This window comes from Mchenga conophoros, linkage group LG3 (genome assembly GCF_057382185.1).
Source record: "Mchenga conophoros isolate Kocher_MC1m ecotype Shallow Benthic linkage group LG3, M_conophoros_male_GT1.1, whole genome shotgun sequence".
NCBI lineage: Eukaryota > Metazoa > Chordata > Actinopteri > Cichliformes > Cichlidae > Mchenga > Mchenga conophoros.
Genome location: NC_140528.1, coordinates 51,238,656 through 51,262,562, shown reverse-complemented (window position 1 = coordinate 51,262,562; position 23,907 = coordinate 51,238,656). Strand labels below are relative to the sequence as shown.

Below are 23,907 nucleotides of genomic sequence, written 5' to 3'. Positions count from 1 at the left end.
TTCCTCCTGCCTAGCAGCTCCATATTTTACACCCTTTTCCCAGTATATCTTATTTTCCTCCTCTGCACATTTCCAAACCACCGCAGCCTTACCGGTCTAACTTTGTCTCCAAACCGCTCAACCCCAGCTGTCCCTCTGACATAGTCAGTTCTAATCTTTTTCCATCCTGGACACTCCCAACATAAAAAAACTTACCATCTTCAACTCTGACAACTCCATCTCGGCCTCTCGTCTTTTCCTCCGTGCCACAGTCATAAAACAATACATCAGAGCAGTTCTCACCACCGTCCTGTAAAGCTTGCCTTTCACACCTGCTGCTATCCTGGTGTCACAAATCACCCCTTTATTTGGTCTCCACCCACATCTTCCCTTCAAAGTACTCCTTCCCTTGTTAGCACATTACCATTTCCACCCTTAATGACTTTAAACTGCTGTCCATCCTTTCCAGCTTCATCTCTCTGCCATACCAATTGGTACAAGTCCCTTTCTCCATGCTTAGTGTCAAGGCTCACCTTGAACTCACTATAAGGCTTTTCCTTTGCCATTGGTCTAGCACCCCTAGCATTCTTATTTACACGACAACATTACTTTTTCTTTTCCTTTGAATGCTTCCCTGAAGTGATGACACAAAGCCTTGAAAAGTGAGTATAATGAGTAAAGTCATAGACATAATGAGACAAAACCAATGGACTGGCTACAGAACCTGCTGGTGGGCTGCTCGGGGATGTGCAAAGGGTCACTGGAGAATGCGGGTATCGATCCCGCTACCTCTCGCATGCGAAGCGAGCGCTCTCCCATTTGAGCTAATTCCCCTTTGTCGGTTGGGGATTGTAGCTTCATTTTGTCATATGGACCTTTAACTCCGGGGGATCTAAAAAGGACGCCTCGCCTTCATGGGTTTCTGGGCATGCCAACTACAACAAGACCCCGTGGTAGAATCACTGCGCATACGAGACATTAAGGACCAACTCTAGTCTGGGCACTACACATTATGCTGGGAGACTGTCACCGTTTGTGGAAGCACCTTTCAGCTGCTTCTGGAGAAAAAGAGATGTCAGACTGGACTGGGGGCATTGCTGCGTGACTCTTGGCTGCCATCGGCCAGTATTGTGAAGGTAAGAGGGGAGACAATCACCTCAGATGGACAAACACTGATGAGGTTTAAAGCCAGCGTTAACCTGACAGTACCTGAAAGGTACTCAGAGGAGACGTGCAAATAAACATTTGCCAAAGGAAGCCACATGCGTTCGTTTGGAGCACTGACTATTCTGGAAACAAAGTATCTTTTGGCCATTGTATTAGCAGACCATTCTCTTTAACGTGACCTGTGCAACAAGACCACATGGTGAACTATAGGGAGTACTGAGCCAAAGAAGAGCTGAGGCATTGCATCATGCCTACTTTGGCAGCCAATCTCACAACATGCATTAAGATAAGTAGAAAGAGGACTCGACGAGGATGGGATTCGAACCCACGCGTGCAGAGCACAATGGATTAGCAGTCCATCGCCTTAACCTCTCGGCCACCTCATCTCGTGGCTGCAGTTTCTTTGCCAGCAGAATTGGGAATTTATTCTGTGACCATGTAGTCTGGATGGACAAAATGCGAGCTGAGCGCTAGTGTATCGACGCAGGGAAATCTACTCCAGATCCCCCACGAGGGGCTGCGTAACACTTTGGTAGAAGCCTGGAGTGATGCTGGCTTCTTCTTTGAGCCTGTTCTTCTTGGGGGTTGCCAGAGTGGATCATCTGCCTCCATCTCACCCTGCCCCTAGCATTCTCCTCTGTCACAGCAACCCTCTTCATGTCCTCCTCAACTAGATCCATGAACTTTCTCTTCTGTATTTTTCTTTTCCTCCTGCCTAGCAGCTCCATATTTTACACCCTTTTCCCAGTATATCTTATTTTCCTCCTCTGCACATTTCCAAACCACCGCAGCCTTACCGGTCTAACTTTGTCTCCAAACCGCTCAACCCCAGCTGTCCCTCTGACATAGTCAGTTCTAATCTTTTTCCATCCTGGACACTCCCAACATAAAAAAACTTACCATCTTCAACTCTGACAACTCCATCTCGGCCTCTCGTCTTTTCCTCCGTGCCACAGTCATAAAACAATACATCAGAGCAGTTCTCACCACCGTCCTGTAAAGCTTGCCTTTCACACCTGCTGCTATCCTGGTGTCACAATCACCCCTTTATTTGGTCTCCACCAACATCTTCCCTTCAAAGTACTCCTTCCCTTGTTAGCACATTACCATTTCCACCCTTAATGACTTTAAACTGCTGTCCATCCTTTCCAGCTTCATCTCTCTGCCATACCAATTGGTACAAGTCCCTTTCTCCATGCTTAGTGTCAAGGCTCACCTTGAACTCACTATAAGGCTTTTCCTTTGCCATTGGTCTAGCACCCCTAGCATTCTTATTTACACGACAACATTACTTTTTCTTTTCCTTCCTTTTCCTTTGAATGCTTCACTGAAGTGATGACACAAAGCCTTGAAAAGTGAGTATAATGAGTAAAGTCATAGACATAATGAGACAAAACCAATGGATTGGATGCAGAATTTGCTGGTGGGCATCTCGGGGATGTGCAAAGGGTCACTGGAGAATGCGGGTATCGATCCCGCTACCTCTCGCATGCTAAGCGAGCGCTCTCCCATTTGAGCTAATTCCCCTTTGACGGTTGGGGATTGTAGCTTCATCTTGTCATATGGACCTTTAACTCCGGCGGATCTAAAAAGGACGCCTCGCCTTCATGGGTTTCTGGGCATGCCAACTACAACAAGACCCCGTGGTAGAATCACTGCGCATACGAGACATTAAGGACCAACTCTAGTCTGGGCACTACACATTATGCTGGGAGACTGTCACCGTTTGTGGAAGCACCTTTCAGCTGCTTCTGGAGGAGATAGAATCTATAATAGGGAACTCAAAACTGGATTATAGATAGCATCTATAATCCAGTTTTGAGTTCCCTCCCCAGACGCCTTAACGCCCACTCATATCCTGGGCCATCTGACCTCAGGAATTCGCATGATAAGGTGGGGCCAGGTTTCACAAAGAGCTCACCCGAAACGCTGGCTGATTGGGACCCACACCCAGTTTCACACCTTGGCTCAGCCGATTAGAGGATCATCGGGGGGTCCTTTTGTCCCTCTGCGGGGGGATACTCCCACTAGGTTTAAATCTGGGACTCTCCACCATTTGACCTTAGAACTGAAGAAGCTTCTCCGATGAGAGGTGAAATGTCTTCAAGCAACTTAAAGAAGTCCAGATGCTTTTCTTAGCAAGCTCCTTTGACTACGATGACCTGGATGACTGAGAACCTTCACAGACATATTACTATGCTGATGTTTGTTCTTCAGATAGTTAAGGGATGTTTTTGAGTTATCAGAGGTACAGGACTACACTTGTGATTGCTCATAGCACAGTCTGTTTATTTATGTATAATAAGTTAGAAGAAATAGTCAAAGCTAGCTCGAATAACCTGCTGAAAACTCTCCAATCCTTTTCCTTCACACGCGACAGATACATTTATCAAAATTACATCATTTGACATCAAAATACATATTCAGACATTGAAATCTGAGTAGTTATTTTTAAATACCAAAGATTTCCAACAAACATGGCTTTAACGTTACAGTATGCTTGTATGCTTGGCTTCCTTTTTTTTTTTAAACGTAAGTGCAGAAAGTTCAGAAGAGTTCATGTTTATAGTTTGTTTTAGATTTGAATACAGAAACTGAGAGTCTCTTTCTCTCCTCTTTGCTGTACGTCCCTGTTGTTATTGGGCTCCACCCGCCTGTGGAGGAGAACCTTCGCTGTCTTCATCCCAAGACGAGGACGTGAACCCAGCAGGAGCAGAGATAGAGTGGGGTGCCGTGGTGTGGCCGAGCCCTTGATAGCGCCCACTTGATGAAGGGGAGGTGGGCATCGACGTGGCTGCCACGGCGATGGGGTCCTGCGAGGTGGCTGCGAGGAGGCCGGTGTGCTCAGTGTGCTCGGGTCGAGCCGCAGCACCGAAATACATCTTGTTGGGACGACCCAGGAACGTCCGACCTGAGTGGGGAGGGAGGAAACAAACATGTAACAGCTGCAGTGTCTTTTTTCCCTTTTTCTACACTCAAAATTACAGTTTTTCTCAGTCGCTTTGGTGCGTTTCTCAGATCAGAATTGAAATTCTCATAACTATTAGTTCAACCTCCACAACACTCAGTCATTTGTGCACATCATAGTAGCAATTTCTCCTCTCTCTGAACAAACTGCAAATGATTTTGGACATGAATCAGTTGCTTCCATACATTTCCCTGCTGCTTTCTGACATTTCCATTTGCTTATGTCATGTCAGTCAAAAGTAATCATACCTATGGATGCTGAATAGTCGTTCCCAATAAAACTAATAGTCATACATCCATTGCTTGAGTCATCACACACAAAATTGTTGAACTAGTTATCACATGCCAAATATTGGCCATCTGTCAAGCAAATCCTATACCTTTCTGTATCATTTTTCCTGGAAATGTCTCCGAAATCGAACAATTGATCTCAGGTGAATTACAGCTGTCACTCATGAGGAGGCGTGTGAAAGTTTAGTTGTAACCAATGACAAACAACTTGTTCACTGTCAATTATGGATGAATCCTGTGAATCCCCAATTGGCAAGCATATATAAACTGCGCAGGAGCTAGTGTGTACCATCTACACTTCTGTGACACAAAATGGAAGATCAGCACTGTGGAAGAGGGGTGAGGATGCGGGGAGGAAGGGGAAGGGGAAGAGGGAGAAGAGGCAGATATAGGCGGATTCCTAATGAAATAAGGGCTACAATTGTGGACCATGTTGTCAATCACGGCCTCACCATGGAAGAGGCTGGTCGAAGGGTGCAACCCAATATTGGAAGAACTACTGTCAGTTCAATCATTCAAACATTCCGTAGGGAAAACAGGTATGCAAACAGTAATACACTGTACTGTACTGTGCCATCTCAGACACATCACATGTTACTGTACTGTATTTGCAATTTCACAAAAACTTCACTCTGCACCACATAGGATTGTAAGACAACCTCGCGGAGGCGGAAGAGGGCCCCTTTTTACCCCACAGCAAGAAGAAGCCATTTGTGCAATGGTCATTGCAAACAATGCAATAAAGCTGAGAGACATACAAAGCGCTGTCATAGAGAATTACACGGTATTTGGCCATATTGAATCTGTTTCAATTTCAACAATTGACAGAGTACTCAAGAAAAATGAAATCCACATGAAGCAATTGTATAAAGTGCCATTTGAACGAAACAGTGACAGGGTGAAGGAGATCCGTCACCAGTATGTGCAGGTAAAGCTGGTCTTCTATGTTCTGCACTGCAAACTGTTTTACAGTACTTCGTAGTTTCATGCAGTACACTTGCAATTCCACAGCACATACTCTACAATGTGTTTTACCAAATGCATGCATTACTGTTTGTTACTGTACACAGGCATATTGTGACATTGCATTTCTGTCTCTCTCTAAAGCGTGTACTGGAGCTGGAAGCCAGGGAAACACTGCACACATTCATATATGTTGATGAGGCAGATTTCAATCTGGCCAAAGGCAGAAGGCGTGGAAGAAATCGCATCGGACAGAGGGCAACCACTGAAGTCCCTGGTCAGCGCGGAGGGAATATTACCATGTGTGCAGCCATCTCAGACAACGGCGTCCTCACCCATGTCCCCCTTCTTGGTCCATACAATACCCAACATCTCCTGACATTTTTACACACTCTTTACAGGGACCTAGTCCCTGAGAATGAGAGAGGTGGAGGCCAACTCAGCAAGTATGTTGTTGTCTGGGATAATGTCCGTTTTCACCACTCCCATCAGGTCAGAGAGTGGTTTGCAGCACATGACAGAATTCTGGTTGAATATCTCCCTCCATATTCCCCATTCCTTAATCCAATAGAGGAGTTTTTCTCTGCCTGGAGGTGGAAAGTTTATGACCGGCATCCACATGAGCAAATGGCCCTGCTAGCAGCCATGAATGCAGCATGTGACGACATCACAGCAGGGTCCTGCAGAGGATGGATTCGCCACTCCAGGAGATACTTTCCTCGCTGCATTGCGAGGGATAACATCTGTTGTGATGTAGATGAAAATATGTGGCCAGACAGACAGGAACGTCTGGATGTGCCAGAATGATTTACTGTACTGTTACATGTGCTGTTTATTGTTCACATTAGTGCACAGCTCTACTAAATGGGTGATTTTATGTTTACATGTATTCTACAGTGAACAAGTGACTGTAGCATATTTTTCTTTTGCACAATTCTGTAGGATTACAAACACTTCTACACAATGGAAGTGTGAAACGTACGTATTCAGTGTCTCAGTTACTCCCAAGACTCCCATAACATCTACAGTGACTTAAATGCACATTTCAGATGGCTGTACAGGTAGGCCATAGTGCTGTCGTCAGCATTTTCAGGTGTCACCAATTGTTTTTGCAATGGGAAACACTGAAATTATAAACTGTCATAGTGGAAACATGACAATGCCATTTGACTATCTTGTTCATAAAGATGGTGTCAAGACTTTTCATTTTGATGGCACTGACAGTTTCATTGACATGGATACTTGCTTTTGAGGTATGGATAATCAATTCTGTGCATGTGATGTGCTTTTGCAGGCTATCCACTAGGTTTTGCAGTTTGCACTAATTGTTTTGGGAAATGCACTAACTGCTGTGCAAATGTTAATGGTGTTCTGAGAAACGCACCAAAGCAACTGAGAAAAACTGTAAGAACATCTAAAACAGAGAGAACAGTAGCACCAAAAGCAGTTTAGCCCCATTTCCAATCACTGATGTGTTCCTCAACAAACTGCTTCAGTGTCATTTCCACATACTGTGATGATTTCTGAGTCAGACACTCACCAACATGGCGGACCTGCTCACTGACATCAGCTCTGATATCAGAGAAATCCCACATGGCCAAAAAGCTGTCAAAACACGACCCCTCCTCTGCTTCCTGATGGACAGAAACAGATAGACAGACAGACAGATAGATAGATAGATAGATAGATAGATAGATAGATAGATAGATAGATAGATAGATAGATAGATAGATAGATAGATAGATAGATAGATAGATAGATAGATAGATAGATAGATAGATAGATAGATAGATAGATAAGGTTACCTGTACATAGGGCTTGTAGGTGAAGGTATAGTGGTGAGCGATGGCAGCCAGAAACATCTCTATGCAGATGATGAAGTCCTATATGAGTAAAAACTCAGTTATCTTTCAGAATAGAAACAGCAGCGTAAAATGTGTTTAACTGTTTTAAAAAAAAATTGATTTCCTTATTTTGTGCCTTGTGTTTTTGTGTGCCTCTTGCAGTCATTTCACCTTAAGAAGTCAGTTTTTCTGATGTTTCATCCTGTTTCATTTTAGCTGTTCCATCAATTCATGCAGAAAGACCAGAAATATATACAAATTTGTACTGAATGGTTTACTTTTCCATCATCTTTTGTGTTGGTTTGATTCCAGATGTGAGAGTCAGAGTTCTGTCTGATATCAGGCAGCTTTTCTGTCATATTTCGAGGATGTACCTGTTTAAATCCCTCCCTGCTGCTCAGTCTTCTTCTTCTTCTTCCTGGACCCTCAAAGTTTTCAGTGTACCTTACTGTTTTCACAAAGTGCCTTAGGAAACACTGCACTGCTGCTGAGTGTGATCCTAATATCACACTAATGATGTTTACAGTACTTCATTTCACCTAATTCTCCATATTATTTTGTGACTTTGCTTCTGTTTTTGGTGTGATACTTCATTTTTTGCATTTTTAGTTCAACTCCTTGATGTTTGGGCTATTGTTGGTTTCTTGCCAGTTTTTCTGCAGCACCCATCAGCAAGTGTCATTAAAGTCCTCTTTTTATTCTGCTACTCAGTTTTCATGCTTTATCTGAACACTGTGGCATTTATTTTCATCGCTTTTACTGTTTTTAGTTCATTTGTCTTCTAATCTGTACAGAAAGCTGAACGTTGCTAAATTTTAATCTCTGCTAAAAGTCCAGGAAATCTCACCTGTTATCTAAACATGAAGACAAATAAATCAAAGGTCAGCTGACTGATGCAGCAGTATGATCTGTACCTGCAGACCAGTAGCCACGGCCTCCACGCTGTCCCAGTCCCAGGTGTGTTTGTCAGAGATCACACCAACCTTCACCAGCAGTGCTATTAAAACCGCCTGCCTGGAGACAAAATGAATGTATCAGCACTGCATGTGTTTAAAGGGAAAAATGAAACGGCTCAAAACCCAAAGCTATTACAATCACACTCCCATTCTTACCAGAAGGAGACGAACACGACCAGTTTGACACAGAGGAACTTCCCCACAGGCCTGATGGGCATCAGCTCCTCCCTGAGAGCTCGATAGAGCAACACCAGACAATACATGGCAAACTGCAGATAAAGAAACAAAAATATAATTTTGGAATTTTACTTGATCTCTTGTTCACAGAAATCATAGATTTTAAATTTAGTATTAACTGAGATAACCTAAAAAAAAAGCCTCAGCGATCAGTTTTCACTTTTTCTGAAGGATACTGGCTTAAAAAAAAACTGTGTAAAGGTTAAACAGGGTTCAGGTAAGTTTCGGGCTGGGGGCTAATGTTTGTACTACATGCTCTGATGTAATGCAGTCTCATACCAGATGTTCAAATACAAAAAACCCCACAATAATCCAGATGTAACCAGGTGTGCTAACAACCAGAAACAGGTGTATTTGACACACTGGGAATGCGAAACTGCTGCTCTGTGATGATGACGCTGAGTCTTTACCAGCTGTGATATGTTGTTGATTATGACCAGGTAGGACCAGGCGTTTCTGAAGCTGAAGTTTGCTTCATCATAAACCCCACAGAGCTGACAGATGCTGCACACAAAAGCAATCAGTCACTTTAGCAGGTCACAAACTTCACTGTTTTTTCAGTTTGCTCTCAGATTACAAAACATATGAAAACATCTACACTTTCCCAAACTGAGGTAGAAAAATAAAGAAAATGGTGTACAGTACTCTACTGTTCCATGTGGATATCGCTGTGAATACATACGTGGGAAAAACAAGTTACTGTAAATTTTTACAGTAGAAAAAACGGCTTTTATTTTCATTTTCAGTCAAGTCAGAGGTGATTTTCATTCTGTTTTTTTTTTAAATATTACTGATTTTGAACATTATTTTCTAGTTCAAGTAAAAATATCAAGACAGTGATGTTTATAAAATAATATATAATGAAAACATTTTGTTTCACTTATAAATCAAAACTGTTGAATGAGGTTTGAATAAAAATGTCATGGTTGCTAACAGCAGGATTCTGTACAGCCTTAACAAGCAGAAGATCAGTGAAAACGCAGTAAAGAAAATACTTTCTGTTAGGCTCATGTGATGAGCACAGCTCTGAGTAAAGGTCTGTTTGGACCACAGGAGAGTTTTAGGTGATAAAATGGGCCACGGCTGCTCTAAGTAGGTTAGCAGTGATTGAATTATCACACTAAACACAAGGAGAGGTTTCATCCTGCATTACTAATCATGTTGGAAAAAATAGATATATTTCAACAGCTAACAGAAAGACTACAGCCAATAGCTGGAATCAACATCAAGTATTACTGCTACAGTTACAAACATTAGGCTATAAAACATTACAGTTATAGCACAAAACTCACAGCGCTATCACTGTGGTAACTGGTCTGACCACAGTGTACTGCAGGACTCCCAGCTTACACCTGAACAGCAGCACCCTGACAGAGAGAGAAAAAACTTAACATGCATCCATTCATCACACACTTTGAACTCCCTCTCTGTGACCTCCCTTCTTCTTACTCTCCCATGGGCCATGGTGGGCAGCAGCACAGCGGGGGCAGATGTGGCTGCTGCTGCTGGACCTCCAGCATGAGCACCAGGCTGGGGTACTGGTTACTCAGGAAGTTCAGCAGGAAAACCAGGAAGTTGTAAATGACGTAGGCCTCGTAGCACTCCCTGCACGTGTCCACGTAGATGGCCAGGTTGGGATATCGCAGGGCCAGCCACTGAAAGACGTTCAACAAGCAGAAATCATAAAGGTCACATGAGGGAAAGAATTTGATGAATTTCATTAAGTGTAAAAGAGTTATAAACACGGCAAAGGAAGAAAATACTGAAGGGTCTGTGTCGCTGGATGTCTGTGTTCGTTTGTGTGTAACAATGACTCACACTGTCCAAACTGTAGATCGGCACCATCCACAGTATCCTGTTGAAAAGAGACAGAGCAAGCTAACTTTAGCTCATAAGTTAGCACTCCACTAAACATCACACAGCCACTTATAGTCCCAAAAACAACATGGCAACAACCATAATGCTAAAGTTAACGCTTCAGAACAAGAGATTAAAAAATAGTGGGTGAAGTCAAAGTGGCTACATCCAACGTTTATATGCAGTCTGTGTAAGTTATGCCACATAGTCCAACCACTGCAAGCTCTGGAGACCAGCAGCTCTGCTCAGAGTTGTTCTTATCATTTTTTTTCAAACTCCTGTTTGACTAAAAAAATCTTAATATAGTGTGGAGTAAGTAATTCTAACAATTTCACATCTACTGATACATTTGGATTTAGACTTTTATTTTGAAAGGTAGACTCATAAATGTTCCAAGTTTGTTTTAATTAAAAATCAAATGCTGAGGCAGGTTTATCTTGCTGTAATCATCCCTGCTGCTCACATTGGCCTTTCTGAAGTGTTCCCAGCATAACAGATGGAGGAAAACATCCTCAGAGCTTCACTGCTGAAGCTAATTTTAGACTTTTCAAATTAGATTAAATTTAATAGCTACCAACAAGAGTAGGCTTTTAGGCACAAAATACCCACTTTCTGCTTTTTCCTTCAACTTCAGCATCCAGCTTGAAATCTGCAGCTTATTTCATTTTTACACCTGACGCCTCGTTGCTGACGTCAAATACAACAGTCCTAAAGTCAGACTCTGTCAGACCTGCTTCAGTGTATCTGTGGAGATATTTAGAGTGTTTGAAGACAGAACTGAAGTGCATGTGTGTGTGTGTGTGTGTTTACCTGATGATGGGCTTCTGCAGCTCAGGCTGTGTGTAGTGCACCATGTGCTGCAGGATCCCCCACAGCGAGATCGGGATGGTCAGAAACACAAAGACGCCAGCGATGAACCAGGCTTTACTGTGAGTGCCGACCTGCACGCAGACACAGACCGCAGGCTTTAAAGTGTATCCAACATCCTTCCTGCAACATCACAGTTAGTCACTGCAGGACTGTTGTGTTTTTTTGTGCAGTGAGAACACTGCATAAATAAAACTCCACCCTTTTTATACATTAAAGATAAAAAACAGATAAACTACTAAAGATGAGTCCATCTTTTATATACAGTCTGCTTATTACAGCATGAACAGGGGGCTACGAGATCATGCGACTATGTTTGGTCCACAGATGAGCACAGGTGGAGGTGTCAGTACTTTGTCCTTCTGCAGCTCCCAGATGCAGAGCGGCAGCACAGCGACCAGCAGGAGGGCATAAAGCACCAGAACCAGCGGGCGGATCCACCTCCTCCACTCTGCACATGTACACGGCATGACGGCAGCTTCACCCTCAACGCAGACTACAGGCACACATCCTAAACCACAGACCACAGGCAGGTTGTTAAGGCGGACAATTAAAATTGCTGCAGCATGTGTAATTAACCCGTTCATTTCATTACACACTCTTTATTTGACCTGAAAATCACAATTTTGAGCAAATGATTGCATAAAAATCTTAGCAAACTGCACAAAAAGAGCACAGATTTACTTTATGATGGCATTTGTCTGGATTAATAATGACAAAAGGATGTGTAATTTGACTTGTGCTTACTTAACAACTTAACACTCTGCAAGCTGGCACTGATTCCAACCAGATAAACAGACATTTCTGGAGAATATCTCTGTGAAAAACCCTCCACACAATCTTTCAAATTGGAGTTTTTAGTATTTAAAACACCTGTTAATTAGCCCATAAACAAACTAAAGTATGACACTAGTGTTGAGCGGAGAAAACTGCCTTATATTTATTTATTCTGTCAGTAAAAGCCAATAAAATATCAATAAAACTTTGTAAAACGCAACCTTGGACTTAAAATCTCCACTAACTGCATACAAAGTTTGGATTTTGCCAAATTAGAACTGATAGAATACATTTTAAAAAATCTAGCTTATGTTTAAATAAGTAAAAAGTAATTATTTATGGGTCCTACTCTTGAAGTTAGACTGATTTATAGCACTAAAACTCAAATAAACTGAAATCTGTGGGTAATATTTTGGTAAACAGTGCACTGTGTGATCCCTATTATACCAAAAAACACATAAGTTTAATATCTTAAGGGCTTTAGGAACCACCACTGTATCCATCCATATTAATTAGGTATATTAGCCTTAAACGTGTTAAAATGACCGTTGGGGTTAAAGCATCCCTCATGTAGCCTCTTAAAGGCGTATTACAGCTTTAAAATGTCGTAAAAATCTTAAATGCCCAGCGTGTAATGAGGTCAGTACACGGTGTATTCTTCAGGCATCACCACCTTTATCCGCTGATCAGTTAAAAAGCTGCTGGTTCGATACAATAGATTTAAACCGAACTGTTAAAAGAAGAAAATGTGGACCGTTACGGCGGAAGACGTTCACTCAGAGCGACGGTTGGCCTGCTTTCATCCTCACTCCGTTCTCTGTTACCAGGCAACGCATCCTTCCTCCGCCCAACCACACGCTGCAAAATGAAGCCCAGCTGATCCCCTTTGATGTTTTCAGTAGACCCCAGATCACTGTCAGACCACCGGACTGATCCGGATCGATCGACCACACACACCGATGTCCGTGTTCGCCCTTTCCCGTGTTTACGCGCCCACGTCATAGGCTGGGACCTCACCCAGCTCCCCGCTGTCCGTCAGTCACGTGGTCAGCGGAAAAGCGCCACAAACAGGGCGTGAACTTTCAAATTAAATTACCTCTGCTCAAGGACATGTTTTTCGTATGTATGGAAGCTCGTTGACGCCAATAAAAAAATATTTCTTAAAATATTTTTAGACTTAAACAATATTGTAAACATTATTAGTAATAATGCAGAAAAAAATCAAAATGCTAAATTACAATTATGAGATTAAAAGTCAGAATGATGAATCAACTAATTCAAACTATGAGACATATTATGAAATTAAAAACTAGGTTACAAAGTTGCAGAGTAAAATAATAAAAGTATCTGAAAACAATAAAGTTATGAGACAAAGAAAATGTATGAGAGTCAGATTAAATATTTTTGTAAAATTTCAATATATAATCTGAAATATGTAAAATAAAATTGCCTCACAGAGCTGACAGCATGATGCGTGTCCCTCTGAAAGCCCTATCTGGGAACCAAAGGACTGAGTGCATTTACAGAAGCTCTTAACTGCAGTGCACTGGAAAAAAATCAGACATTTAGCAGAGCTTCATGAGCATGTGGAGAATATACTTTTATTAACAAACACGTGTAATACTTATTAAACAAGTCACAGTAAGTATAGATATAAAACAGATGAATAGTTCAACACCAGTAACTTCAGTCCATGTGCTGACATGTTTAGAGACTTTGGTGGAAGTCAGATTGTTGGTCTGATCGCTGCTCCACAGCACACACAGGTTTTATATTTCACTTCATTTAAATTTCAGCTTCAGCTGCGAAAGCAGAAAGACCCTGACGTTTGCATTTACCATCACGTGTGACGTTTGATTTTGTGCGATGTGATGCAAAATTTCAGCCTCTAGAGGACGCTATTGTACCATTTGACATCACAATTGTTTCTGTTTGCACTAACTGAATATTATTTTACATGTTTAAACAACAATAAATAGGATGCATAAAAGAAAAAAGAAAAAATGGCTGCGTGCAACTCAGACACATCTAAGATCTAGAAAAATGAAACGTTTCTGTTAATTCAGAGACAATGCACTGTTTTTGTGGACACACTTCAAAATCTACAGAAAAAAATATCAAAACAAGATTTTTTTTTTTTTATCAAGTATGAAAATAAAACAAGAAATTCTCTCTTGTTTTAGATGGTTTTTCAATCATGAAAAAATATTGCTATTTCAAATTGATCTGATAAAATAAGATTTTGTTAATTTTCTTTTCTTTAGTAAAAACAAAGATTTGCTGTCATTTAACAGCTTATCTGCAGTAAAAGTTAAAGGGCACAAAAACACATTATTTACGTTATCATAATTAATGTAATACTTTGTTTAGCCACAAGAGGCCCAACACAGACCGTGGGTGATGAGGTCCGGCTCATTTGGCTTTCCAATTCATCCCAAAGATGTTGGATGAGGTTGAATTCGGAGCTCAGGGTTTGAGGAAAACCTTTTCTCTTCTTTTTTTCGAAGGAACTCGAACTTGTCACTAAACATTTAAACGTCACTACACTGCAGCTATAAGGTCTGACACATAGTATAACTATATCACATATAATACACATAATATAATACAGAATTGAATAAATGCACTAATAAAGGTAAAGACTACACATGAAAGCGCTGGTGTACTCTGTGCTGTATTTCACACACAGTCAGTGTCTCTGTGTGGCTGCTGGTTCAGCGCTCAGAGCTGCAGATGCAGGCGAGTGTCCTGCTCGCTCAGTGGTCAGTGTGTTTGTACTGCAGGCTCGTCCCATGGTGGAGAGGCAGCATGCTGTTAGAGAGAGAGCCAGAGTAACACCAGCAGCACAGACAGGACTGCAGAGAGACAGACAGACAGACAGAGGGGAGTCAGGTTAAAGGCGTACCTCTTTCAGCGACTCACAGGAGACACATTGTTGAAAGAGCAGAGAACCACCTCAGCACCTTTAGTATCCTGATATAGCATTATCATCAGCTTGACCTTCAGATCAATCTATTGACCTTGAAGAGGAGGTCAGTGGTCAAATGTGGCATGATATTTTAAGTCTTTATAGGGTATTTTCTCCTGTATGTGTTGCATACACACCACACGTGTAGGGATCATAGTTCTTAAGTTAAGGCTTTAATTCAACCATTAATTCGTTGAGTTGACCTTGAAGGTGTTGGTGGATGTGAGCTAAAATTTAATGGATTGTTAACATGACCTCACTCACACCCCTTTATGTGCTAATTCGGTGGAGTGCCTCTTTAACCCTACAGAACTAACTTCCCATAAGTCTCCTATCATAGGTCACGACCTTTCCATGTTTATACATCTCCCCTCTCATTCTGTCCTCTAGATAATTCCATTCTGGGAGCATCTGATAAGTTTCTGTTTCTCTGTTATATCTATCTCACGCCCTTTGACCCCGTGACCTTGCTGCGATGCTACGCTGTCACAGAAACAAGCAGATTCTTGGCAGTCTAGATTAAAAACTCGCTCTCACACAGCGCAGCCATGTTCAGTGTTTACCTTGAAGCAGTTTTTGAACTTCTTGGAAACAAAGAAGAGGATTATGGGATTGATGCAGGAGTTGATGGTGGCCATGTTGATGCCGATGTAGTCGAGGACCAGCAGGAAACTAGAAAATGTAGACACGTGTAAACAGCCAGAAAAAAACAAACAGAAAAAGCTTTGTTTTCCCAGCAGTGCATGATGGTTGGCCTACTTCAGGAGTTCACATCGCTGCTCACTGAGGTCTCGATCATAGATGATCTTCTTCAGCAGGCGACCCAGATGGAGAGGAAACCAGCACAATGCGAAGATCAACACCAGGCAGAACACGACCTTAGCGACTTCTCTCCGCTGCAGAGAGGACTTTGCATAAGAAGCTTGTTTGTGTGTTAAAGATAAACAGCCTTTTTTTTCAGTGTTGGTGATCACCTGCTTGAGGTGCTCGGTCAGCGAGATCTTCAGACTTTCTTTCTCGTGTTGGATCATCTCGCAGGTCATGAGGCTGTAGAAAATGGCTGAGCAGGCCAGAGGGATGCAGAAGTAGAAACCAAAAAACCACCAGTCCTTGGCTTCGATGTAGTGCTGAAAAACACAGAGACAACCACATTACACCCACAGACTGTATATAAAGGATGGACATAGTAATGTTGGTTTTGGAAACTTCAGCTTTAACATCCTGGCCACCATCGTCTTGTTTTTGGAGACACGAGTGACCATATTTCAATGCTAGCCTGTATTCACAGATTTTTTCTGGATGTAAAATCTTTCTAGAATCTGTTGGTTCACATCACAGTGCTCTAGAGCCAACAGCTGACACATGCAGCACAGACCTGAAACAGCTTTACTACATAGCATCCTGCAGGTGTTTTATACCCATCTCTCTGTGCTCTCGTTTTTTCTCTCAGCAGATGGTTACCCGTCATAAAACCCTCCTCACAGGCAACTGTCTGGTTGTTCCCCATAAACGTGCCCGTGTTGGCCCACCATGGGTAGCTGTGGGTAAATGAGCCCCTGCATGGCCTCGTCCGGGGTCACTGACCCAGTGTTTTTGAGTTTGGGGGCTTTCAAGTTTTGTTTATTTAAGTATTCTGCTTGTTTCTGAGTTTGCTTTTTGTTTAAATTTTCTTCATGTGTTTTCTTTAGAGTGTTTAGTCTCATTCTTAGTTTCTGGTTGTATTACAGTTTAGTTACCCTCGGTGTATTTGTTCCATCCTCTCCTGTTAGTTTCCTAGTATTACGTTAATTTGTTTCTGCATGCTGCTATTTAGATTTCACTTCCTGCTTTATTTTGATAGTTATGTGTCCTTTTTCTTTCTTTGTTTATGGATTTTGCATAATATTTATCTGCCAATAAAGGTGGGGGTTTTTCTGTTTAATTCTAATTGCCTCCACACATCTGCATCTGGATCCTCAGTTTCACTCTCCACACAGTCTGTAAAATCCACAGACTGCAGCAGTGTGGGCAGGACAAACCCACGTTTATCTCCCGTGATCCTCAAATGAGTGCACATACACAGAGTCGACAGCAGTTTAGCCCCTTTGGGTTTTCTATAGACATACCCACTATGGGCTTGTCCAAAGAAAACACGTGGGCCCCATAGCTGCTGTCCTTTTGGGCCTCCATATGAGCCTCAAGGGGGCATGTGTCGGCTCTGAGGCTTTTTATCTTACATTATAAAGGGTATTGTTTGCGGTTCTGTATACTATATAAAATTGATCCTGGATTTGAGTTCAGCTGGGACCTTTATGTCAGCAATTTAACCCCCCCTCCTTGCGTAAATCTCTCCTGACTGTACATAGATGTGCTTGGTAGGTTAACTGATGATTCCAAATTGGCTGTAGGTATGCATATGAGTGTGAACAGTTGTCTATCTCTCTGTGTTGGCACCATGATGTTCTGGCCTCCTGTCCAGGTGTACACCACCTCTCACCCTAAGTCTACTGTGATAGGCTCCTGAAAATCTGCAGCATACTGTAATTGGCAGCTGGATGTTGGTGTAGGTGGAGGGGTTGAAACAGCAATCACTGACATGGTGCATTGACATGTTGGAGGAAGAGATGGGAAATTAAATAGACTGACAGTTTGCGAGGGTGTGTTTGGTTTTCTGTTAGTTATACTAACTTTGCACTTGTTTTCCAGAGATTCAGGAAAAGGAGGAGCACAACAAACACCAGCTGGCTGATAAATCCAATTAGTGTGTGTGGATAAATATGCTGGTGATTTGATTTCAGCTCCCTTCTGTGTCTGATCCAAAACATGTTGGAAATGACTCATTAATTAGTCCATGTTCCTTGAATGCTGCAGGAAGCTGGCATTACCATCATGAATCAAAACTTTTCCATGTAGGAGAGTGCAACATTAGAGTGGACCAAGCCCACAGCCACACTAATGGGAAATGAACTGGGTTAAAATAAACCCACACTATCCTTTAATAAGCCTTTAATTGCTTTTTGTTTATGACCATGATTGTGATCTGTGTTTGGAGCTGGTAGCTTGTACTTGAACCCAGCTGCTTTGTTACGTCAAAGATTCAGTTTTAATATGCAAACACAACACCGATGCAAACACAACACCTGATAGCAGGTCAGCTGACCCAGGTTCAGATTCAAGTGCCTGTGCTGTTTGTTTGTGCTACTCATGACCTGGAGACATAAACAGGAAATGTTGTCCTAAACATCTGAGTTAAAGAGGCCTTGCCCAGAGACGTAAAAACCACGAGTCCATGGAAATGGACGAAAGTGGCCACTTATTTCCCGTCCATGGAGACCATGCAGACTGGGATAGCTAAGAATTGATAAATCTTTACCACTCCCTACCAGCTCATTCTCTCATTCTCTTATTGTTTTACCTTCAATTTTCTATTTGACATACCACTTAAAAAAGCTTCCTTACAGGTGAAAATACTATTAAGAGACACGTGAGAGCTGTGGAGGATGTGAAGAAACTGTTGTAGCAGCCACTAGTCAGTTTTGAGGGTTAAATATTTATCAGATGTTCCCATAAACACACACACGCCCACATACGCAAGCTCTCAGAGTGCAGACTCACTTTCAGGAAGGGTGTGTTCCTGTGTGACAACATGCAGACATTGAAGCTATGGTTGTTGTATGTGGAAGGGACCATAGTGAAGGTGACAGCATCCGGCACAGCCAGCACCACCGACAGCACCCAGATCACCATAATCTCCACCGCTGTTACCGTGGGGAGACCCGTGCCCTGCACCCGTGACCAGGATGCCACAGCTCGGTACCTGGAAGTAAGATGGAACAGTTTGAAAAATACGTCTTCTGTTAATGTTCATGAAAAATATTCATTCCATAAATGTTAGTTTCACACATAGTTTTAGCACAATGACAGATTTAAATCTAATCTGATGCAGATCTTGTTTCCTTTTCATATTTTCACACTTAGAAAGTAGATAAACCTCCTGATTTCTTAGTTTTTTGCATATTTCTCACACTTACATGTCTCACATCATCAAACCAATTTTAATGTTTGACAAAGATACCAGAGCAAATGCAAAATTCAGCTTTTAAATGATGATTTAATTTAATAAGGATGAAAGTAATCCAAACCTACCCAGCCCTCCTAAACGTCATAACTGGCTGGGCCTCCGTTGGCAACAAAATTAGCTAGATAACTGGCAATGAGTCTTTCTAATCACTGTACAGGAACTCTGGCCCACTGTTCTTTCTAGAATTGGTTTAATTTGGTCACATGAAGGTTTAAGGTCATGTCAACACATCTCAATCTAATCTAACTCCAGACTTTGACTAAACCACCCCAAAAAACCTCTCCTTCTTCTTCTTTTTATTTATTTTTTGAGGTGCACTTAACCCAAGTTTACTTGTCTCCTAGTATTCAGTATTTTCTGGTAGAAAGCAGAATTCATGTTTCCATCTATTATGGCAAGTTGTGAAGTTAGTTTTATGCCAGATGTAACTCAAACCTTCCAAAAGATTTCGCCTCGTCAGGTCACAGAATATTTTCCCAAAGGTTTTGGCGATCATTAGAATGTAGAAGGCTTTTTGTTGTTTTTGGTCAGCAGGGGTTTTCTGCTGGACTCTCCAATGGATGCCATTTTTGCCCAGTTTCTTTATTGTTGAATCATAAACTTTGACCTTAACTGAGGCATGTGAGGCCTGCAGTTCTTTGGATGTTGTTCTGGACTATTTTGTAACCTCCTCGACGAGTCGTCAATGTTCCAAGTTTTCTCTGTTTGTGGATAATTGCCTTCAGTGTGGTCCAGTTGAGTCCAAAAACCCTCAGAAATCACTTTTTAACCCTTTTCAGATTGACAGATGTCACTGACTTTGTTTCTCAGCTGTCTCTTTAGACTATAGCATGATGTGCTGTCTTTTGATATCTTTTTGCCTGCTTGACTTTATCAGACAGGTTCTATTTAAGTGATTTCTTAATTCAGCTGGTCTGGCAGTAATCAGACCTGGGTGTGACTGGTAAAAATTAAACTGAGCTTTCCAAAATATTTGGATAATCACAGTTAATTTGTGATTTAACAAGGGTGGACGATTAATAGGGTTTTTTGTGTGGTTTTTTTACTAGGTAGGTAAGTTTGGATTTTTTTTCCCTCAATGAATGAAATCATCATTCAAAATGTAATAATAATGATTAGTTATTGTAATGTATTGTTTATAATAATGTAATAATAATGATTAGTTATTGTAATGTATTGTTTATAAGATTGGAAACCTGCAGTCAGCTGAGACTGAAGAAGTCACTTGGATGAGTGACGAAACGTTTCTCCCACAAAACGCTACGTCCAGATGAACAGAATCAAATTTTGGAGATTTACTTTCCTGGATGATTGAGAATGCACCAAGAAGATCATCAGCATAGTAAAATTTGTATTACCTGTCCACACTCAGAGCACACAGGCTGAGGACGGTGATGCCGGCTGAAGCTTTCTGCACAAAGGGAACCAGCTTGCAGAGGAACAGCCCAAAGTCATTCTCGGCAAAGGGCCACCTCATCGCCAAGGGCTGCACACACACACACACACACACGGACAAACCGAGAGAGCTTTAAAACAGTGTGTGAGCAATCACAATCAGCAGGATATTTTTGGGTTGTTATCAGTACGACACTCAACTTCCTGATAGAGACACTCAGCTAGGAAGTGGTTTTGTTCCCCATCATATTGTCCATGTTAGTGCTACACAGGTCATAAAAATTAAACCTTCTGATATTGTCAAATGTACTCTTAGAGTTAGGCTTTGATGTTATTTTAGCCACATGCTAAACTGGCAACTTTTCAGAAAAAGATTCTTTGGCTTCCAGTAAATCTTTGAACTAATTTTAAAAGCTTTGTGAGGTCAGACTCCCGCTGATATCCCAGATCCACTGAGACCTCGTTCCAACAGTTGACCTCTCCCACCATCTGATCAGAGCCTTTTAACTCTTCTACTCTTTTGAGCTTCTTGCACTTAAATTTTCTTCAGGACTTCAGGTAAAAAACTATTAAAGGTCACATGTTTCTTAAATGCTACCTTTTGGGATTTTCAAGTCAGTAGATTATGAAAGCTATTGAGGTGTTAAAAGGATTAATACATATAAACTTAAGTCCGGTACCTTATAGACATGGATCGGCATGACTATTGTGATGTATATCAGGTCCCCGAGGGCGAGGCTGGCTATGAGAGCGTTGGGTCCATTCCTCATGCTTTTGTTTTGGGAGATAATCCTCAGCAGGGTGGCGTTGCCAATGATTCCCACAATAAAGATCAAACAGGAAAGCACGACATTGATGTACCTGAAGGTTGCTTTCATTTTCACATTGACTGAGCACCTAACCACCGTAGATGTATTGGTGGACAGTTGTTGTTCTTTGTGTTGCTTCAGCTTTTGGAAGTGTTGCTTTCCGTGACCACTCTTCTTCTCATTATTTTGCAAATGATGCGAGCCTGGGTCTAGAGGTTGGTCAGTGCTGCGGAAGCCTGGCAGATCAGACATCACCAGATTTGAGAAAGATGGCTCTGATGTGGGGTTATGTTGGCAGACAGCTGGATCAATAAATGACAAACACCAGACAATCAGCAGCAGGATGAACCCAAAGGGCATGGAGGAAATTCTGTGTCCCATCCTGGAACCCTTCACCGAATCTGCTACTGCGACTCCAAAAATTCTTATGGACTGCTACTTCTAAACCACTTCCCAAATTTAGAGAAAAATCTGGAGGTAGTAGTGTTTCTAAAACTTTCTGTAGCTTCAAAACTGATTCCAGAAGATCCCTGTTTGGCTGCTCAGATTCAGAAACTTGTTCAAAAGTCCTGAATTCTGGGACTCCAGAATCTTTGTTTCTCTTTGTGAAGCTGGGCTGAAAGGGGACGTGAAAGTGATCGTGGTCCTCAGATGAATCTGCTGTTTTTGGTCTGTGGAGAGGGTAGAATGAACGTGACAGGTGATTGGTTAGTAAAGGCCACTTTTGAGGATTTTAGTTGTATATTTAAAGATATTAATCCTATAAGATGTTAATATTTGGCTAGATATTTCTACATTGAGATAATTCACAGGGCTTGCAGAGGTAATCTCCAAGGAGCAACCTCCAGGACTGGAAAATGAAGCCTGTGAAGTTGCAAATTCCAGTTCTTCTGATGTCCTCTTGAGGCTGACTTCAGCAGTGAGTAAAGCCCCATAGACTCCCATGGTAAAATGTTTTACAGCAACTTTACAGCATTACATTTTTTTAATAACTCACCTATCTGGATACTGGAGTAAGGAGCTGACTAAAGTCTGCTGCACTCAAAAAAGGAAATTGGTGGTTTTTACATTTACAAAAATGGAACTTTTAATTTGTACAAAATAATTTAATGTTTATGGTGAACCTAATTAAATCATGTAGTATCTGTATGAAATTCAACAACTTAATTTATTCCTGCTGAGATGACAGGATTCAATCTAGTATGAGTGGTTAGTTGCCTGGGCTCATGAAATTCACAAGATCACACAAAATTTCAAACCGCAGGGAAAACACTGGAGTTATAAACGCAGACAACTACACACACCACGTATTGAACTTTATTGTTTGAGAATGTACTTCTTGACACTTTATCTGGTTTTACTTGTTTGGGCCACCTCAGATCAGACTGGGCTCAGTGAACTCTCACTTTACTCCTAAACCACAGACATAACAGAGACGTGTTTGAAGGACAGAACAGTCAGCTGGTGTCAATAAGGCATAACAAAATTAAAGACAGATCAGAGGTGTGAACTCGTCAGAATGCACTGCTGGCTCACAATTCAAATTTACGTCTGTATAAATGTATGAAATATGAAAAGAAGTTTAAAAATCTCACCTGTTTGAGTTTTTCTGTCTTTGTCTGTCACTTCCTCTTAAAATAAATCCTTCCAAAGTCAACGAAGAAGAAGAAGAAGATTAGTTCCTTCTGCTCAGTCCAGACTAAACTGACTAAAATCAAACTGAGTTCAGTTTTCACTTCCTCGCTCCCTCTTTATCTCTCTCTCACTCTGATTGCTGTAAATGCTCGGGCGTCCCCCTCCTCCCTCCCTCCTTCCTTCCTTCTCGTCTCCCTGTTCACTTGCTGTCCTCCTCCCCTCCTCTCTTCTTTTCAGGTCTCAGTGGAACATCTCATAAAGAAGACACGAAGTCTTTTACCGTCAGTGAGCGTAACTGAAACCGAGCCAGATTTCCCACTTGAGAGCTTGTTGATAAAACAATGTTGTGGAAATTGAAGCTGTAAAAATTTACGACTGCGTCACGAGTGTTTGAACACGAGCGATTCCAGACTCCAGAGTCGGTTTATTACTGTTACAGCGTTAATCCCTGAACTCGTTTTACTGACTGATTCAAACAGTAATTCAACAAAGCTCCACTCCAGCCCCAGTCTTCACAGCCATCACAGGAACGTGCTGAAAACATATCAGGACAGTTTACAGAGTTTTTTATTTTTATGAGTGAGAAACACAAAGTAAACTGTGTTTAACTCAAAGCTTGAACAGTCATGGTGGTCACAAATTAATTAACTGATTTATTAAATGGAAATTATTCAGCTCAGTGCTCAGACTGCACACGTGAATTTAGAAGAAAGCGGTGCAGCTGTCCTGGGTTTGAACCTTCCCTGCGCCTTTGTTCCCATTGTTTCCACCTACAGTTATAAATACAGATAGACCAGAAAATTGCTACACAAATGCCCAAATGAATCAACACATGCCTAATTCTGCACCTTACAAAACTGTCACCAAAAGTTCAAACCTGGTTTCTGTAAGGCACCAATCAGGGTGACCATGGATCTCTACTGACATGATATGATAAGCACACAGCTGAAATATTATTAACCGAGGAAACACTCAGTGGATAAAAGAGTTCCTATTTATGATTTTAATAAAAATGGAATAGATTTTTTAATCAGGAAGTACCATTAATCTCAAATCTCTTTCACAAGGGAGACCTGGCCAAAGTGATTGCTATAAACCAAAGATCCAATAAATAAAAAAGCACAAAATAGAAGAA

The 23,907-nt window shown here is 41.6% G+C and overlaps 2 protein-coding genes and 3 non-coding genes across 8 annotated transcripts; all 5 read right to left on the bottom strand.

Annotated features, from left to right (window-relative positions):
* Positions 1-740: 740 nt before the first annotated feature.
* trnaa-cgc (transfer RNA alanine (anticodon CGC)) lies at positions 741-813 on the bottom strand. Its single transcript has one exon. It is a non-coding gene; the product is annotated as a tRNA-Ala (tRNA).
* A 637-nt stretch (positions 814-1,450) lies between these two features.
* On the bottom strand, positions 1,451-1,532 carry trnas-gcu (transfer RNA serine (anticodon GCU)). The gene has a single exon. It is a non-coding gene; the product is annotated as a tRNA-Ser (tRNA).
* A 1,068-nt stretch (positions 1,533-2,600) lies between these two features.
* Positions 2,601-2,673, bottom strand: trnaa-agc (transfer RNA alanine (anticodon AGC)). The gene has a single exon. It is a non-coding gene; the product is annotated as a tRNA-Ala (tRNA).
* A 735-nt stretch (positions 2,674-3,408) lies between these two features.
* On the bottom strand, positions 3,409-12,962 carry LOC146579299 (transmembrane protein 184C-like). 4 transcript variants are annotated; one of them, XM_085269290.1, is made up of 12 exons: positions 12,579-12,962; positions 11,482-11,639; positions 11,072-11,202; positions 10,223-10,259; positions 9,854-10,059; positions 9,697-9,771; positions 8,815-8,908; positions 8,324-8,436; positions 8,126-8,225; positions 7,173-7,250; positions 6,908-7,001; positions 3,409-4,057 (listed from the first exon to the last, which is right to left on the bottom strand). In XM_085269290.1, exons 2-12 carry the CDS (start codon positions 11,596-11,598, stop codon positions 3,783-3,785), a joined length of 1,320 nt encoding a protein of 439 aa, XP_085125416.1. In that variant the 5' UTR covers positions 11,599-11,639; positions 12,579-12,962; the 3' UTR covers positions 3,409-3,782. The 4 variants fall into 4 exon arrangements, with proteins under 4 accessions (XP_085125416.1, XP_085125419.1, XP_085125418.1 ...); XM_085269293.1 differs by having other exon boundaries at positions 12,637-12,962; XM_085269292.1 differs by having other exon boundaries at positions 12,660-12,962.
* Positions 12,963-13,491: 529 nt separating this feature from the next.
* Positions 13,492-22,893, bottom strand: LOC146579298 (endothelin receptor type B-like). The gene is made up of 8 exons (XM_085269285.1): positions 22,733-22,893; positions 21,009-21,808; positions 20,292-20,419; positions 18,468-18,669; positions 15,848-16,000; positions 15,633-15,769; positions 15,437-15,545; positions 13,492-14,760 (listed from the first exon to the last, which is right to left on the bottom strand). The coding sequence occupies exons 2-8, from the start codon at positions 21,516-21,518 to the stop codon at positions 14,662-14,664; spliced, it is 1,338 nt and encodes a 445-aa protein (XP_085125411.1). The 5' UTR covers positions 21,519-21,808; positions 22,733-22,893; the 3' UTR covers positions 13,492-14,661.
* Positions 22,894-23,907: the final 1,014 nt, after the last annotated feature.

Bases quoted from the DNA above. Each gene is read 5' to 3' on its own strand.
- LOC146579299 (XM_085269290.1), bottom strand. From the start codon at position 11,598: ATGCCGTGTACATGTGCAGAGTGGAGGAGGTGGATCCGCCCGCTGGTT. The intron at 8,909-9,696 runs GTGAGTTTTGTG...TTTTGTGTGCAG, and splicing joins GTTACCACAGTGATAGCGCT to CATCTGTCAGCTCTGTGGGG. The intron at 7,002-7,172 runs GTAACCTTATCT...TCTGTCCATCAG, and splicing joins CCTACAAGCCCTATGTACAG to GAAGCAGAGGAGGGGTCGTG.
- LOC146579298 (XM_085269285.1), bottom strand. From the start codon at position 21,518: ATGGGACACAGAATTTCCTCCATGCCCTTTGGGTTCATCCTGCTGCTG. The intron at 20,420-21,008 runs GTACCGGACTTA...GTGTGTGTGCAG, and splicing joins TGCCGATCCATGTCTATAAG to CCCTTGGCGATGAGGTGGCC. The intron at 16,001-18,467 runs GTGAGTCTGCAC...TGTGTTTTTCAG, and splicing joins GGAACACACCCTTCCTGAAA to CACTACATCGAAGCCAAGGA.